The sequence below is a fragment of the Melozone crissalis genome, unplaced genomic scaffold (assembly GCF_028551555.1).
Source record: "Melozone crissalis strain CALT ecotype California unplaced genomic scaffold, PUWL_Pcris_2 ptg000002l_1, whole genome shotgun sequence".
NCBI classification, from domain to species: Eukaryota; Metazoa; Chordata; class Aves; order Passeriformes; family Passerellidae; genus Melozone; species Melozone crissalis.
In genome coordinates this window covers 3,233,406-3,251,555 of record NW_026535780.1, presented here as the reverse complement: position 1 = coordinate 3,251,555, position 18,150 = coordinate 3,233,406, and the positions used below count along the sequence as shown (strand labels likewise).

At 43.7% G+C, this 18,150-nt stretch overlaps 1 protein-coding gene across 5 annotated transcripts in view; it reads right to left on the bottom strand.

The window, feature by feature from the left end:
• Positions 1–1,794: 1,794 nt before the first annotated feature.
• SLC45A4 (solute carrier family 45 member 4) overlaps positions 1,795–18,150 on the bottom strand; it is an 85,165-nt gene continuing 68,809 nt past the window's right edge. For all 5 annotated transcript variants that reach the window (XM_054296173.1, XM_054296092.1, XM_054296341.1 and 2 more), the window contains exons 3-8: positions 13,817–14,005; positions 11,261–11,440; positions 10,075–11,150; positions 9,878–9,977; positions 8,676–8,887; positions 1,795–7,826 (exon numbers count right to left, since the gene is read on the bottom strand). In XM_054296173.1, coding sequence (XP_054152148.1) covers positions 7,470–7,826; positions 8,676–8,887; positions 9,878–9,977; positions 10,075–11,150; positions 11,261–11,440; positions 13,817–14,005 — 2,114 coding nt within the window. In that variant the 3' untranslated portion in view covers positions 1,795–7,469. The remainder of the gene's footprint in view (positions 7,827–8,675; positions 8,888–9,877; positions 9,978–10,074; positions 11,151–11,260; positions 11,441–13,816; positions 14,006–18,150) is intronic.

Sequence of the window (18,150 nt, the reverse complement as noted above, 5' to 3'; positions counted from 1 at the left end):
AGGGGCGAGGGGAGGAGTAACCTGGGGAGAGACCACCACCACCACAGAGGCTTTGGGGGAGAAATGGAACAAACCATGTGAAACAAACGTGCTATTCAGTGCAAAATACCAAACCCAGTGCAAAACACCAGATAAATAACCTATTTAGTGCAATACAGCAGTCTGGTCCCTAGCTGTGTCCCCTGGGCCCGATCCTGTTCGGTGTCTGTCCTTTGGATGTGGATAAGGGCATAGCGGGTACTCTCAGCAGTAAAATTGTGATGACAACAAGGTGGGTGGGAGTGTCAATGTGCTGGAGGGTCGCAAGGCTGTACAGGCTGGCTGGATGCTGTGAGACCAGCGGGGTGAGGTTCAAGCAGAGCAAGGCCTGGGTTCTGCCCTTGTGTCCCAAGGAGCCCCTGCAGTGCCCCAGGCTGGGGCAGAGTGGCTGCAAATCTGCCCAGCGGGAAAGGCCCTGGGTTGCTGGCTGACAGTGGCCAAACCTGAGCTGGTGTGCCCAGGTGGGCAAGGGGGAGGGTGGCATCCTGGGCTCCTGTGTCAGCACTGGTGTGGCCAGCAGGACCAGGGGGTGACTGTCCCTCTGTGCTGGGCACTGGGGAGGCCACACTTTGATTGTGTTTCTATTGTTTGCCCCTTATGTCAAGACAGACATTGCACTGCTGAAGCGTGTCTGGGGACAGGAAATGGCACTGGGAAAGCTCTGGAGCACAAGCCTGGTGAGGAGGAGCTGAGGGATTGTGGGCTCTCAGTCTGGAGGAAAGGAGGCTCAGGCAAGAGTCTGTCACTCTGTACAACTCCCTGACAGGAGGTTGTAGCCAGGTGGGTGTTGGCCTCCTCCTGAGGCACAAGCATACAATCACAGAATCAACTAGGGTTGGGAAAAGACTTGGAGGTCATCAAGTCCATCCTATGAACAAGACAAGCTGAAATAGCCTCAATTAGCACCAGGGGAAGTTTAGTTTGAGTATTAGGAAGAATTTCTTCATGGAAAGGGTTGCCAAGCACTGAGAGGGGTGCCCAGGGAGATGGTGGAGTCACTTTTCCTCAAGTTGTTTAAGGAAAAACTGGATGTGACACTCAGCACTCTGGTCTACTTAACAAAGGTGGTGATTGGTCATAGGCTGGACTCAATCTTGGAGGTATTTTCCACTGTAATCAATTCTGTGATGATTCTATGAAAAATGAACCAAGAACTGCTGATACTTGTTCTGAGGAATTTCCTTTAGGAAGAATCACAGATGAAATCTGTCAAGGGAACTAGAGACCAAATGGGACAAGTGAGATTTTCACTGCAGGTTTACCCATCAGCTGCTGTTTGTGATCTGGCTCCAGCTTTCCTCTCTTGTTGTCAATGGTCCCAGAGGTTGATGAGTTTGGATGTGAAATGATTTCTTTGGGAGCTGCTTGTGGCTATTAAATCATAGACTCAGAGGTGACTGGGGAGACCCTCAGCTCCTCAATGATGGCATGAGTGGTGATGGATTCTGTGTGACAGCCACCACCCTTTGTCAGAGCAGAGCCTGGAGCTGGGGACACCCACCTGCCCCAGGGATCCCCATTTTGCTCCACCTGTGCTGTCTCCTGGGTTATACCTGAACCCTGCAATGTCAGGTGAGTTCAGAACCATCTCTGAATTGCCACACCTGCATTCTTGCCAGGCAATGTTTGGCTGTAGCATTTTTGGAAATACTCTGAAGCTCTGGGGTGCAGGTGAGTGTTATTTGCCTTGCACAGCTCAGGACCAGGTGTCCCTCTGCTCACCTTCCCTACAAACACCACAGGGACACAGCCACCAACTCTTACTGAAATGTTTATTAAGATCGAACTTCGGAACAACAGATTGGAACACAATGTCTTGTGGAGTAGAATATTTCTAAACTGATTTTTTTCTTTTCTATGCATAAATGAAAAAAAAAATCAAGATTATACAAAAAAAGAACAGAAAGTGCAGAACACAATAAAACAGTTGTCATGCAACAATTTTTTTAACCTTTAAACAGAAAATAAGCTCAACAGTGTAGAAATAAAAATCATACATACATTATGCCATCTACGCACTCAAACATTCATCTGTGACATCACTTTTCTTTATCCCTTTTTCCTCATAAAACAACATTATGTGTTTAACACATGCTTATAAACATTGCTAAACTCAGCAAGAGCTATTATAGTGCCCCAACTTAATAAGTTGATAAAAAAGTAGTTGTCATATGGCCAGTTCACAAAGGAACTAAATATTCTCTTTTTTATTTTTTTTTTCTTTTTTTAAATTTTTTCCCCGCTATGAGATGCCTATATGCAGCTTTCTAGTAATACGAGGCATTTAAATAAGCTGGTCATTTGGCTACTTGAAGGGCTTAGTGTTCATGTTACATCAGGCAAAACAAATTCACATTGGGAACTGCCACTTTGTTGAGAGAAAAGTCTGGATTTTGGGGTAATTTATTACAATTTGGCTGTTGCTAAGGACTGAGTAGGTACACAGTAAATAAGGTGACACTAAGTTTGATTAAATACTCCCAGAGCTTCACCCCAAACTTCCAAATTTAAGAATACAAGAGCTAGAGCAGGTCAAATTGAACCATGCTCTGCATTTTCCTTAAAATTTTAGCAGGTTGCAAGGGCATCAAAAGCCCTTTAATTACAGCAGAGTCTCTCTTTTGGTGAGGGATGTGTTTGTCCCTCCTGGGCACCCCTGGTATTCCCAGGGGTGAGGGAAGCTGAGGTGGAAATTCAGGGGAAGCTGCTTGGGCTGAGGAACCAAACCAAATTGGTTTTCCAGGATGTGATTTTAATTTAAATGACAGGAAAACCTGGAACACCGTAATGAGCAGATCACTGGGTGTGAGTGCCATGCCAGGAAAAGGAATTGAGCCTTTTTTTGTGTTTTCTAAGGCAGTTTCTGAACTGCTGAGCCTCAAATTCAAACCCCAGTTGGTGTTTGAGCTGCTGCAGCTCCTTTGGATGCAACATGACAAAGAGAAAAAGTTTTGGGTAGCTCCATTTTTCCAAATGACCATTTTGTGACGTGCTTTACAAACGTTCAGCTTTGTCATTTAAGGAAGGAAAACAGCTAAAGAACTCTCTGGAACCATAAAGTTTCTGCAAAGAAAAATAAAATTTGGTATTTCTTCCACACAGTCATCCATAACATTTCTGTGCAATATTTGGTGTCCATTACATTTATTTGGCCTATTCAAAGGAAACGAGGACAAAACAGCTGCAAAGAAAACCAACTTCTCTTTCACCACAGACACTTCAGATGCTGAAGCTGCTACATGTGCTTGGAATATCATGCAGGAGTTCATTTGTTCATTTCAATAGGATACATATTTATAGCTGAGCTTGTCTTGCATCAGACTAGGATGAGGGAAACCTGGAAGAACTCAGTTGAAAACACTGTGGAGAACAGTGACAGCAACACACAACCCTCAAAGGTATTTTGGCCCGAGCAGTGTGTCTGGAAATGTACAAACACAGAGGTACAGACACACACACACATCCCTAAAACCCCCAAATCTCAGCACCTGCTCCTGTGCTTCCCTCTGCCCAGATGTCCCAGCTCTCCCAGAACAGTGTGACCCTCTCTGCCTTAACTCATAGATGTGATCTGAACCTGCATGGCTGTGAGATCTGGCAGCCAGGAAAATCCTGCTTTTCATGCTGGATGCTGGAGGAAGCCAAGCTGATCCTGGACCATGTTCTTAATGATGGAAATGAGGTTTTAATGAGGTACCTGGCAAAAAGCACCGTGGTTCTGCTGTCATTCCAAGTGCTGGGGGGGGTCAGATGAGGTGGGAGAGGTTTAAGAAGGACCCAGTCCTTGCCTATGAGGGAAACCTCATGCAGCCTGTTCCATCCTGGGTCTGAGTGCCAGCATTGGCATTGAAGTGCTGGGAATATTTCAGAGCCTAGAAAAAGGCTCCAAATGAAAGGGGAAAAGGACACTGTGTGTTTCAAGAGCACAAACCTCCACTGGATTTACTGGCCTCCTCCCTCCTGCTGATGAACAACCCCCATCTTTCCACAGCTACTCACAGCCAGCACCAGCAAAACACCATATTTGTGTTATTAAAAGGCTATTTAGGCAATAAATCTCTATGAAAGTCATCAAACCAGCAGGAAGAGAAATTCAGAGAAACTAAGAAATTATTGCTTCTGGAGTCTGAAATTGCTGTCCACAAACAGCACAGATCTCGCTGGACTGGAATAACCCAACAGGGCCAAACCCACACTGCACCTTTCTGAGGGGTGAAAGTTAAAGCTCCTCTGCTCTCACATGAAACATCTTGAAATGTGCAGCTGATCAACCCCAGCAGTGCCTCTGCATACAGCACTGCAGCAGAACATGTTAAAATTGTTTATAGTATTGAACAACACAGACTTGAACTTCTAAACCTTAGTCCTACTACACTGATGGTCCTTCAACTGGACAGGAATACAAACAAAACAAAAGATGTTAGTTGTCACCAGGAATAATGAAAAAAGCCACCTAAAACTTCTCTTTCCACAAGCTCTGCAACAAACACATGAAACTGTACTACTTTAATTATGGCCAAAAGAAAAAATCATTTCTGTATGAAAAGAAAAGGTCAGGGACAGATGATGAAATAAATCATTGCCCACTCTACACTGAGCAGTGCTGGGGCTAAAAGATGACTTTCACATCCAAGGAAAAGCCCTTGGGACACCTCACTGGGTGAAGCCAGTGTGGGGGTTTCCCAGGCTGGCCCAAGGACAGGAGGAGATGCTTTGGCTGGGGCTCCCCACATTAATTCTTCTGGCAACACTACAAAAACTTCAGCACATTTACAATGAATAATTATTTCCTTTGCCTTTACCAGGGAGTGAAATCAGCTTCCTGCTGTGGCAGCGTGCATATTCTTGTGCTATGAGCCCCATAAACAACTCCCAAACACAGATTTTAACATCCAGTTCTTAGAAATGAAGCCATGCCAAATGCTCTCTGTGACAAAACTGGCCCTGCCTGCCTTTGCTTGAAGCCTCTGGGTTCCAAATGCAAGTCCTTCCTCTGTCCTTGCCCTTCCCTGGCTGAGAAGGCTCCATGAACATTGGTGAGCTCACTCCTAAAATGGTTTCATGTTCCCTCTGTGGGATCTGAAGTCAGAGGGAGCTTCAGCCTCTCCACCCTCTCTGCAGCTACTTGGTCAGTGTGACGGTGCAGTGAAAGAGATCTTGGCCTAGAAAGTGCAATGTGGACTAATGGAGATTTGATCCATGCTGGTCCATGGAACCCTTGGGAAAAAGGAAGGCTGGCACCAGTCAGAAGATGCAGGATTTTAAATTGTTGAAGAACTTTTCCAGCAGTAGAGATTAAAATAAGGAATACTTGACAGCGGTTATTTAACCAAAAGCAGAATCTTCAAGGATCTTCAAAACTAAACTATTAAAGCCACTTTAAAATGTGTAACTCAGCATGTAACTTACGTGAATGCCAGTTCTAGGGGGACACACAACACTTGTCTCTCACACATGAACATCACCAGAATATATTAAATGTAACTGAGATGATAAAATTCACGGCAGAATTTCTCACAACTGCTTTCTTCAGTAAGGTCTCACACTCTTCAGTAGTATTGCTCCCCTGGCTGAACACAGTTCACAGTACATGTTCTACATAAAAAATATTCACCATAGAAAAAGAAAGACTTCCTCAAGACACTTGGAAAAACAAACACAACCTCAAGTCCTGTGTGATTACATGTACTTCAGTGCTCTGTGATGTCACCAGCCTAAAAACATCATCACCCTTGACAGCAGAGGCCATAGGCATTGACTGGAAGCCTTCAGAGAAACCCACAGATGCCACCTACAAATACACCCAAACATCCATTTCTCAAAAACATTGACAATTCAAGTAATTCATTAAAAACTGCTTTTCATATTGAAATATAGCTTCTTTGTCTGAATGCCTGGATTGCAGCATGATTGACACAGGCATTTGCAAGTCTTGGAGGAGGAGGAGTTTGAGGCAGCAGGAATCTCACACCGTGCTGTGTTTGCCTGTCCAGCACATGGATTGAGGCAGCCTGGGGGGCCCAAGCCAAAATGAATCAACAGCATCACAAACGTGTCTTACAAATGACAATCGGAAGTTTGTGAATCACAAGTTTTGAAAGTTGCTTTAAATGGTTGCTGGATAATGATCCAAACCTATTTTAAACCAAGTTAGCATAACTCTTTGAACCTCTTTCCAGAAAAGTATCTTTGCACTGCAGCTGTGTCCTGACTCACAGAAGGGGACATGGAGGATGTGCTGACAACATTGGTACAGCAGCTCAGAAGAGCTCTGGCCTACAATTCCTCCAACACAGGGACTGGAACAGCAACATTTGAATTTTAAGGCCTAAAAACTGTTTCTGACACAGATTTTTATGCACCCAGACCACGCCATAAAGTGACAGAGGTAGGCCTTGGGTTCTCCTTGTTGTACTGACCCCGTGCCTTTACCTTGGCTGCTGCATTCCCAGCCAGGAGGGTAAAGGATTGTAAAAAGTGCAATTAATCAATGACTTCCTTTCCCTACGGAAGAGAATCCGCACGCCCCCTTCCACAAAGCTGCCCCCAGAGATGCCCTTTCTCCATGGCAGCTTCATCCAGAGATGATCAGGTTTAAATGCTGAGAAAACCCCCGAGTTCACCAGCACGTGAAACTCTCAGCTAAAAATTGTCACAGCGTATTCCAACGACATTCATTAAATGCAGCACTTGTGATAAAGAAAGCTGTGAGTGCTGGTCTCCCAGCTGCTGCTCCTTCCACCTACAGCTGACATCCAGCACCCAGTGTCACCCTCTCCTGACAAGCAGCAGATTTGGGAGTGGTTGTGAATAGTATGACTAAAAGAATTCACGGCAGTTTCTTAGAAACTGCAGTAATTGCTTTTTTTTTTTCCTTGAAAATAATTGCAAATAAAAGGAGTCTGCAGTAATTGCACTAAGAAAAACATGAAGTCTAAAATTAACGTAGCTGTCAGACCAGTAATATCATGCTCGTGAAAAAAATCGATTGATGTCTAAGCATAGTGAAATCTGAAATGTTCAGACAAAAAAATGGCAAGAGACTATAGGTCAAGATAGCTTCCATTTTCTGTTAGTTTAAAAACAGCTGAAAACTTAATTTTTCTAACTGCTAATTGTATACACTGTGAGTCTCATGCAGATTAATAAAACTTATTTGAAATCTAAATGAATTCTTAATAAAAAAGTGTTCAGAAATGACATTTCTAAGTTGTAGAGAAAGCAATTAGCATCAGAGCGACCTGCTCAAACCTAGAGGAAGGACTACAGAATTTCATTTTTGCATGAAACTGCCTTTTCTTCTGCAAATTTTAGCTACAAGTAGTGAAGGTCCTAATTTGCTTTCCTGGAAAAAAAAAAAACCCCACAACAAAAGTTCTTGATCCTGCACCTGCACTCCTTGGAATGTGGGTGAGCAAGCGTCGGCGGCCTCACACGGCCGACTCGCCCTCCGGCTCCGCCGCCGCGGCTCCTTTGCGCGTCAGCTTCAGCACCGTCGGCTTCTCCGCGCCCGCGCCCTTGGCCGCCTCGGCAGGACCCAGGCCCTTGGGCTCTTCCTTTGGCTCTTCATTGACTTCGGGGTAAATCACCAAGAAAGTCGCTGTCAAAAACCCCAGGAAGGATCCCACGGAAGCCACCATGGGGATGACTCTGACCGTGCCGACCATGTCCACCACGCCGCCGAGCGCGGAGGCCACCAGGATCTGGGAGATGTAAACCTGACACGACAGGATGGCGCAGTCGATGCCAAACCCTCGCTTGGAGTTCCCAGGGCTGTGGTGAATGTACTGTGAAAAGACAAGGAACATGGTGGGAGGTAAAACAATGGATGAAAGCAGTACTTAAACACCAGAACTTTCCTCAAATTTTTCAGCCCCATGGTCAACTTCACATCATCTTTGTGCAGCACCATGACACAACTCCAGAGCCTCCTTATCTGCTCATCAACAGCCTCCTCAGGACCCTGCAGCACGAGGCAGGTATTGACAGGGTCACTGCTAGCCCACATCAGCTCCAAGATTAGGTTTTGTAAAAACAACTTTCCATGAAACATTTGTTGTTACATGAAACATTAATTCTATGATTATAACAAGGAATGCTCCTCCCAAGTGCAATTCAGGAACTCGTAATAAAAGTTCCTCCTGTAGTTTGCAATTCAAATGGAACAGTGGAATGACACTGTTGGGAAGTAAATCTGTCCTTGTTTCCAGCAGAATTTATGCATCCCCAAAATTACAGCTGCATTTCCAGACTCACTTCAAAATCTAACACTGTGAAAAACCTGAGTAACACTACCATACCACATCAAGACAGGAGTAACAACTAGATATATAGCAAATATTCACTCCAATAATAATTTAATTTGTCTTCATCTGCCGTATGCACCCAGATTGTTTTATACCTCAGCATTGGAAAAAGCAATTGTGACCCCCTCTGAGCCAACTCAATGCCAAGACTATCTGATTTCAGCACCAGCTCCTGCTATTTACTATCCATTCAAGCTTTGGCACACATCCCAGACAAGCAGGTATCTTCAATAATGGGACTAAACAAATCTATTTTGCCACCATGAACCTAAGAGAAACATGAATGTTCTCCCCCTTGATTCACATACATGCTCCAAATATTCCACATACCTGTTTTATCTCATGGTATTGTCCCAAAAGCGCGTAGGGGCAGTAGGAGATGCTCATGGAGACAATTCCCATGGTGCTGATCATTATCATGGTGACGTACACGTTGGGGAACATGGCCATCACTGCAGTGCCAAGGGAAAAGCCCAGCGTGCCCAGGATGTAGATCACTTTTATGCTAAGGTCGTAGTTGTCCAAGTATTTCTGCAACAAGGCTGCGGAGATAAAGAATAAATCAGGAATCATGGAATGGTTTGAGTTGGAAGGGGCCTTAAAGACCATCCAGTTGCAACCACCCCTGCCATGCACAGGGACACCTTCAACTATCCCAAGTTGCTCTGAGCCCCATCCAACCTGGCCCTGAACACTTTCAGGGATGGGGCAGTCACAGCTTTCTGGGCAACCTGTGCCAGAGCCTCACCACCCTCACAGGAAGAATTTTTCCCAGTATCCAATCTAAACCTAGTTTCTTTCAGTTTGAAGCCATTTCCCCTTAAATATCAGTTTACTCACTAAAATTTTAGGGAATTGATGTGGCCATGGCAGCCCTATATCCTGTTTAGGGGGTGGATGCTCATATTTGGGCTGTCTGACCAGCACAGCCCTGCCCTCCCTGGGAACAGGATGTGCTCACGCTTCAAAAAGAGCCAGTCCCCACAGTACTGAGCTGAGCAGACATGCCTGCTGTGTGCTGCAAAAGGCAGAATTTAATTTTGGCAAAAACTTTCAATTTCAGAGTCTATTGGAAGTGCAAATTATCTGCAGAATGACTTTCAGAAATACATATTTATAATTTTGATTTAAAAACAGTCTTTGCAAGAACCCTCTTGCATATGCTTAAATCTACCAAGCCCAAGTTTAGTTTCCTGAAGGCTTGTTAAATGCCACTGAATATCCTTTGATTTCATTTTGTGCTTTATGCCACTTAACCATCTGTTCATATTTCCACCTCTACATTTGGAGGAACTTTTTAATATTGATTCTAAAGAAGCCCTTCCCCTTATGACCACAATAAATGCTTTTCCAAAATATCCTTTACCTTAAACAAGGAGGTGGATACCAACTGAAGCAACACTATTTCAGGAGGGCAAGGAGTTGGATGATCTTTGTGGGTCCCTTTTATCTCAGAATATTCCATGATTCACTTTTACCTTAGAAATACATGCATGAGGTGAATTCCACTGTGTGACTGCACAGTCTCTTACCTGAACAAACAGCAGCAGTAGCAGCATAAATCACCAGCCCCCAGCATCCCATCTGAACCCCAGCATTGTAGGCGTGCAGCTCAGTCGAGTTCGAAGGGGCCTGCAACAGACACAAACACCAACACCACTTTGTTGTACTGAGCACATCTCAGAAATGAGGGACTCTGAGCAGGCCTGCCCATGGTAATGGCTCCTACCTTGGGATCACCCTGGAAGATGACCTGTCCCATGAAATCCGTATAGAACACAGCTTCAGCAATGATGGAAAACCAGGTCAGGAGGTGGCAGACGCACAGCCTCAGCAGCTCCTTAGGCATCTTCAGCATGGAGAGCCACAAGAGCCTGACGGTGGTCTCGGTCTCGCCCTCCTCGCTCTCCGTGTCGCCGCTGGAGTTGGTGGTGCCGCTCTGGTTGCGGTGCCGGCAGCGCTGCCGCTGCCGTTTCTGCATGTCGTAGATGTCGTTCATGCTGCGCGAGGACTTGATGAGCACGATGGCGTTGGCGCGGCGGAAGCGGTACCGGTGGGAGCCGATCTTGCCGTAGTACGAGAAGGTGTAGGAGGGCTGCCGGTAGAACATGTGCCGGCGCCGCCGCATGGAGTTGGAAGTGCTGGATTGCTTCATGCCTATTCTGGCGTGGCCGTTGAGGAACTCCTTTGGTAGGGAGCCATTGATGTTTGGGACTTTATCTTCATTTAAACGATTATCAAGCAACATTTCTTCCTCCTTCTCGTTCTCCCTGAGGAAAGCAGACAGGTGGTTGAGCTTGGACTTCATGATCTCCTGGCTCGTGTTGTGGGGAGTGTTTGGATATGAAGCATCCTGAAAAATGGAGGGTTCGATGTCATGCAGGAAAAGCAGCTCCGATTCAATTTCCAGTGTGGCATCAGGCATGTGCAGAACTGAGTCACTCTTGCTTCTCACAATGTTCACCTCAAGGAACTCCATATTGAGGTCATGCTCTGACTGAACCTCATCATGGAACATGGAAGCTCCATAGGGCTCTTCCTCACTAATTACATTCAGCCGATTCAGCGGGGGGAGACTGCCACTGAATTTGGCACTGGAAAGTGTGTCTCCTTCATCATCAATCCTGTCCTGCTGAGGGTTGTATTGCTCTTCTTCAATGCTGAAAAGGTGAAGAGCGACGGAGACAGAGAAAATAATGGCTGCAAAGAAAAAAAGGACTTGCTCTTGAGATTTAAAAATGCTACCCAAGAAGGTCTGTGTCCAGTCCAACCCTCCTAACATATAACCAATTGCTCCTCCAAGACCTGTGGAACAGAAAAAAGCAAGAAGTGAGCTCAAGAATAATCAATTCAGCCACGACCTGGTCTTCAGAAAGACTGAACAGCTGCCAAAAACATCTCAGCTAACTCCATACCAGCTGAAAATGCATGGATGTTCAGGGCCATGTCTTGTTCTTCACTGTCCACCACATCCAACAGGTAGGCCCGAATCGGCCCTTCGGTGGCATCGGCGCAGAAGTCCAACACCACCACCCCAAGCACCGTGAGAACGATTCCAATGGGCTGCTTGTCCGGGACATCACCAATAGCCAGACCTGGGGAGAAATGGGAGAGCTGTCTGAGCATCTCACTGAAAAAGGGCAAACTCCTAAGAACAAGCTCAACACCTTCAGAGAGAGGTGGCCCAACATGTTCACTGCAAAAACTTCTTTAGGGAGCAAAATGGCAATTTCAGCTCTTTGGCACAGCATCATGGAAGGCCTGGGACACAGACAGATTTATGTTCTTAAGACTGAAATTTATCAAAATGTTATTTTATAAAGCATCTCTTAAACCTCTGGGAGCACTGGGTATTATTTCATATTCATCCCTTGTATTTTCCTTCAGATGCTGAAGGCTATTTTTATAAAAGACAGCCATGGTGGGAGAGGGAGCATCCAAAATAACACATTTCATCTGTCAGACACATCCACAGGTAACTGCACTGCTGGCAGCACTCCTCACACAATGCTTAATGTCACAGTACACCAGGATAAAGTGAAATTTAACCCCTTCATCGCTCTCTTTGCTTTTCTTAAACATTCCTATTTTCTAGATTGCTTTTTATAAGCAAAAATTTTAAGGATGAAGCAACATGGATGTATTTTGCATTGCAAAAAGCATCAGTCAGCTTCTGTTGACAGCATAAGATGAAATGCTTTTTGTCTACTGAGTAGAAAGGCAGCATTAGTGCAGAGCTGGATAATTTGTCATGAGATGAACCAGTGACAAAAGCACGAATTACTCAAATCACAGAGATTTAGAAGTTACACATGTGAAGCTGATAAAACCATTAGTGCAACTGATTAAAATGTCTGTGGAAGGAGATGAACTGGCTAAGGCACCAAAAATCATCTAAATCTCAAGCGCTGATTCCTGCATATTGAATCCTCATTTATACCAAGCTCTTTGAAGGCTAAAGAAATTTATAAATGTTCCACATTCAGCTGAACCCTACAGCAGAAACACCAACACTGCGGTAGATCTGCTGGAAACCTGAACAGGGCAGGAGAGAACAGGAGGTGGGTAAGGTGTTCTCCTGGGCTGTATCACCACTGGGATTAGCCAACCTCTGTGCTCTTGGTTCCTCTCCCTATGACTCCTACTGCCAGAGGCCGCATTATGAATGAGGGTCGGATACAGTTTTTGCAGCATCTCCTGTTGTCCCAAATTGCAAGTAACTGGAGATTGAGGATAGGCAAGCAAAGCAGAAAAATCTACAATATTTTGTGCTGATTTATTAAAAGGCTTCAAAATAAGCCTATAAACAGAGCCTGAGGTTTGCTTGCCAGTATCAATGGCTCCTGGTCTAAACTACTGTGTGGAACTGAGAGCTTCTTATCACTTAAAATCTTGTAAGGGGGTTCCAGCCTAACATCCTGCAAACATCTGGAGGAAGAGGAGTAAGTCTTGGAGACACAACTAAATACAATTGATGACAACTAAATACAATTGATATCAAACCATACAATCACCCCAGGACCATGCCATATGATAACAATGCAAATAAATAATATTTATTGTTTGGATAAATTTAAAAAGCATAAACTAAATGTCATCTATTTGAATAGTTTATGCACTGCAGTTTGCTGAGAATTGAAGCCAATCATATGGTATTCCAGTCTGGCTTTAACAGGCTGAGCCAAGGTAACATTCCACTCATTTCCCTCAATTAGTAGACCTGTTTCACAATAGAGCTGCATCTAATCCCAAAAAAGAGAGCCAAGAGGATGTTATTAGGTGCTAAGTTCCTTTTGTTTGCATCAGTCCAATCATTTTGTAAACATTTTCCTAAACGTACTTGCTGTCACCTCTCCTACAATAAATTTACAAAGAGATTGTAGATTAAATTCGTAGTAAACTATGTTCAAGGGAAACTATTTTTACCAGCTTTGATGGGGGCTCAGGAAAAATTATTTTCCCACATAGTTTTTGATAAACAAATATTAACTGTGTTCTGGACTTTTTCAATACTGGGTCTAAGAAAAGCACAAGAAAAAGTGAAAAGATAATTTTTGAAATAATGCTGGAAACAGGATGTGTTGCCAGATATGCATTAAAGGGAAAATGGATCACAACAGGAAACATTTCCCTGTGAACAGGTTGCTACAATTTTCCCATGTCAAGGATCGACCAAATTCGTCTCAGCGACTGCAAACGTTATTCTGGCAACCATTGTATTAATAACATTGTTATTAATACCAGTTACAGCTAGGATTGCACAATGCTCAGCACAGTGCTGTAACTCTGAGTTCAAATAATAACAGCCAAGATGGACAGAGCTCAAGTGCAGGGTTGTGGAGATTTCTAATGATTTTAACGTTAAATATGAGGTAAACCAACTGCAGAACATTATCTTTACTTCCTGCATTAAAATCTCAAAGCAGGTACATTAGCAGGGGATGCATGGAGGGCATTTCCCTGTTATTTACCTATCACAGAGCCATTAAGGAAAAGTGCAACTCCAAAGAGGACACCAATGCAGAGAGCAAGGATGAAAGGCCGCCGGCGGCCCCAGCTCAGCGTGCAGCGGTCACTGGCCGAACCTATGAGCGGAGTGAAGATCAAGCCCAGGATAGGGCTGAGGAACCAGGTGAGGCTGTAGTATTGTTCAGGAAGACCTAAAAGGAAGACAAAAATGATGGAAAGGTTATGTGGTACACACCAAACATCTCACTCTATACATGAAGTTTTGTTACAGCATTGAAAAGGGTAAATTGATTTACAGTGAATTCTCTCCCAACTTAAAAACTCATTTAAGATTCTTTAGCAATGGTTAAAAAATAGCTAAGGAAAGCACAGATTGTTTGCCTTTCAAATACCTGGGCAATAAGAAGGTAACAATTGAAGTATTTCTGCTACTGAGTCCTCTATTGTTCAGTGGAACATAAAACCAAAGATTTTGGGGTGCTTGGAAGCTGCCTGGCTGTCATATACACAGATCCCTGCTTAACAAAGCCTTTAAGATTCAAAATTGAACATTATAGTGATGCTGCTTTCATCTAAGACCACCCCCACAAAAGAGTTATTAAAGATTTAATGGACTGAGAATAAAGGACAGAATTTGAATGTCTTATGAAATGTCCCATTTCTAAGCACAAAAATGTTTACTTACAAAAATGAACTACAGACAATAAAAACAACAATTAGCAATTATTCAGCAACTTAGATAAATCCAATGTTTCCTTGTCCCTACTGTCTTTGCTTTCTTTAAGAACAGAGATGACTATTCATGGGATCAGATGAGAAAAAGTTAAAATTTACTACATAGCATTAACTAGAAAACAACAACTTACTAAAAATAATAATTTCTGGAGAAGAAAGAGCTCCCAAGCCCTGCTCTGCACATCCCCAGCAGGGAGCAGTGGCCTGCAGATGGCAGACTGGCCACAGCAGCAGCCAGGCTGGCTCCTCTGGGACCTGCCTCCCGCTCGTTTATCAGCACAGGGCAGGTAACACTCCAGCGCGGCTCTCAGAATAACGTTAAAAACAAAACAATCTCTTTCTTGCACTCCAAGTGATGCCAAGACAGAAAAACTCAGTGTCTTTATCCCAGGAAGGAAAAGCATTTATTATCCAAACCCATATTTGGTGAGTGTGAGCAGCATTTGACCTTTGCTGGCGAGATCAACCTGTACCTTGTGCTCCCTGTTCAGCACATTGAGGCATCCATTACCAAGCAGGATTATACCAATCCCTGCCCAAAATAACCTCTGATGCAAATTTGGAAGTCTAATCTGCTGCTGTTTAAAAGTAGCACCAAATCTTGACTAGCAACACTGGCTTCTTCCACGAGACAGATCAGATTTTCCCAAGAGTGTTGTACACTCTGTGGTGATACAGAGATTATATTATGGGAAACAAGCTATTTTTTGGCATAAATAATCAATTTCATCATCAGGATTCAAAATCCAGGTCTGAGGCCAAGGTCTGTGTGATTTGACTCAACTTTGGCTAATGAACAAGCTAACAGTGACAGCTGCCCTGATGAGTCCAGAGTTATTGGAAGGGACCTGCCCCTGCTGAAAGTTCCCAACCTGTGTTTGCCATGAACCTTGTGCCCCAGGGAATGGCATCGTGCTTCAGCCACCTTTCCTTGTTACAGGCAGCTGCAGGCCTGCACTGAGGCCTCCACATCAGTACTTACCATGGAAATGTTGATTCCCTTTGCAAAAGAATTCAGATCTTTAGGAAAAGGCTGTGTTTGTACAGGTGGCACCACATTCACATCATGATTCAAGTCACTGTCTCCTGCTTGGCTTTTCCTGCTGTTTGGTGATGTCTTGGCTGACATGGAAGTATTAGCTGAGACATAACTCTCTGTGTGTTTGCATATTAGACCTAAAGCTCTTGTTCAAGAAGCCACAGTGCCTCCAGACTGCAGCATTTATTTGCACCATATCCTCATCAAAGATGCAAGTCAGGAAGCCAGCAATTCAAGCAGAAGTGCAAGGAAAACTTCCATCCCCCTATGGTTTTAACACTCCCTTTAACTTCACCAGGTTCAACAGCTTCCCAAGCACACAAGCAGGTTCAGGCACCTCATGTTTAACTGGCACCTCACCTGCTCCAAGATGCTGACACTTATCAGTGCCTGCGCTGGTTTAACGATGGGGAAGAGGAAACTTTTAGTTCAAGGCAGATAAAACTAAAGGCTGGGCATGATTCATTTAGGGTGAATGATTTTTCTGCAGGACACAGAAGAAATGGCAACATGTAAACACTCATCCCATTTAGCCTGCAGAGCCATCCTGGGAGCAGTGGTTCAGCACCCAAGGCTGCTACTGTGTGAGGCCAAGTCCCTGCAGAGTGTTTCAAACACAGTGAGAAGCTGCAGCTTAACCAATGTCATGGATCTTCATTGCAGTGATCACCAACATCTGGAATAACTTGATGGTGTTTCACTGCACGAGGGCTGTGTGCTGAAAGCAGACATTTCTTTTCTGAATTATGTTGTGACTTGTGAGTTATGAGCTGGGACGTCTCAATGGAGCTCATCCATCAGTAAACACTTGTGAGATGCTGGGATGGTTTGCAGTGAATCACACAGAGACTTTAAATAAACACAGGGGTGAAGGCTGGCAAGAGCTCTGTCACCAGCCTAACAAGCCTCATCGCATCTTATGTGAATAAACAATCAAATAGACACATTTAAGTAAAATGGACACAAAGATTCTCTTTTAATAATCCAACATCCATTGAGACAAACAATTTGTTTCAATGGAGGCTGTGAGCAGAAACAACAAGGAAACACTGGTGGATGAGAGACAAGCAAGAGAAGAGCAAATCAGGGACACCAGGGGTTGGCACAGCTCACTGTCCCTCTGTCCTTGAGGCCACCACTTTGTCTCCAGTCTGCAATGACACTTCTCTATGGTGTGTTAACAAAAAAAAAACCAGTTCTGGAAAACTCACAAACCATTTGAAATGATGATTTGAAATTACTTCTGCATAGAACTAAAAACTGTTTACAAATATTTCTCCTTCAACTGTAAAACCTGCACATTTCCAAACTGGACAGATAGGTATTTTTTATGCTTTAAAGCCACAGCTAACTGTCATAAAAATGTCCTAAAATTATTACAAAAACATTCAGTACTTGACTTCAAGTACTTTCAAGATCAACTTTGCATGTAATAACTCAAAATCAGATTAAGGTCTGGTTTGATTTTACAGGTCAGTAAAAAGGAAGGAAAAAAGGTTTTTTACCTAACCTTTGATGCATGACTAAAATTAATGAGTTTTATCTTTCCATGTGTGAGTCAGAGGAGAGAGACTGAAATGCTTTCTTGGGAAGAATTTATTTTTATTTATTGCAAAGGGTGATCTTCGTAACATCTAAGCATTATAAATAAAAGCCTAAATCTAAATATTTACAGTGAAAATGGCTTACTTTGCAGAAGACATGAATCTCAATGATTTCAGAACAGAGCCATGGATGTAGCTTTTATGGAAGGGTAAAAAGGACACTTGAAACCCCAAGAACATTATGTTTCAAGACTCTTTTTTAGAAAAACCACTTTGATTTTTTTTTTATTGAACTACTCATTAGCAGCCAAAATCTCTATCTTTAGAAAAAGAGGCCACGATAAAAATCTATACAAGAATTAATAGCCCAATGCCAAGAAAAATGGAAGAATTTCTAAAAAGCTTTGAGTGCTCCCCCAAGTAAACAGGAAAGGGATAACTTTCAAGTGAAACACGAGCCATTCCCATAGACTGGGTGATGGCAGGAATCACTGACATGAGCACAACCTGCTTTCTCTCTTGCTGGAGAAGCCATGCCATGGGACTGCTTCCATGAGCTAAATGGCAGGGCCCTGATAAATTGCATTCCAAGAGTAAGCCAGCAGTTTATAAAGCCACCATGTGTGTTTTACATACAGTTATGCAGAATTCCAAACTGTTGCCATTTATTAAGTGATGTGTATGGCTTTACTGTAAGTATGTAAACTGTGAGTTTGTCACATCAGAATGTCTTTGGTTACTCGAGTGGAAAACAACTGAGTGGGGTCAGAGAAGACTCCTGGTGGGAAGCAGGCACACATGAAAACTAAAAGCAGTACAGGGAAAAATTAATCTGCTGTTGGGAGAATTCCCTCCTCAACCTGAGCAATGCACAGGCAGACAGAGCAATCATTGTATCAGTGGGCAGGAAAGTGAATTATCCAGTTTCCCTTTGTGTTTGCTTTCTAGATGTGAAAGTTGAGATGTGTAATTGATAAACTCAGTCTGCCCAGTGAACCAAAACTCTGAAGAGCTCTAG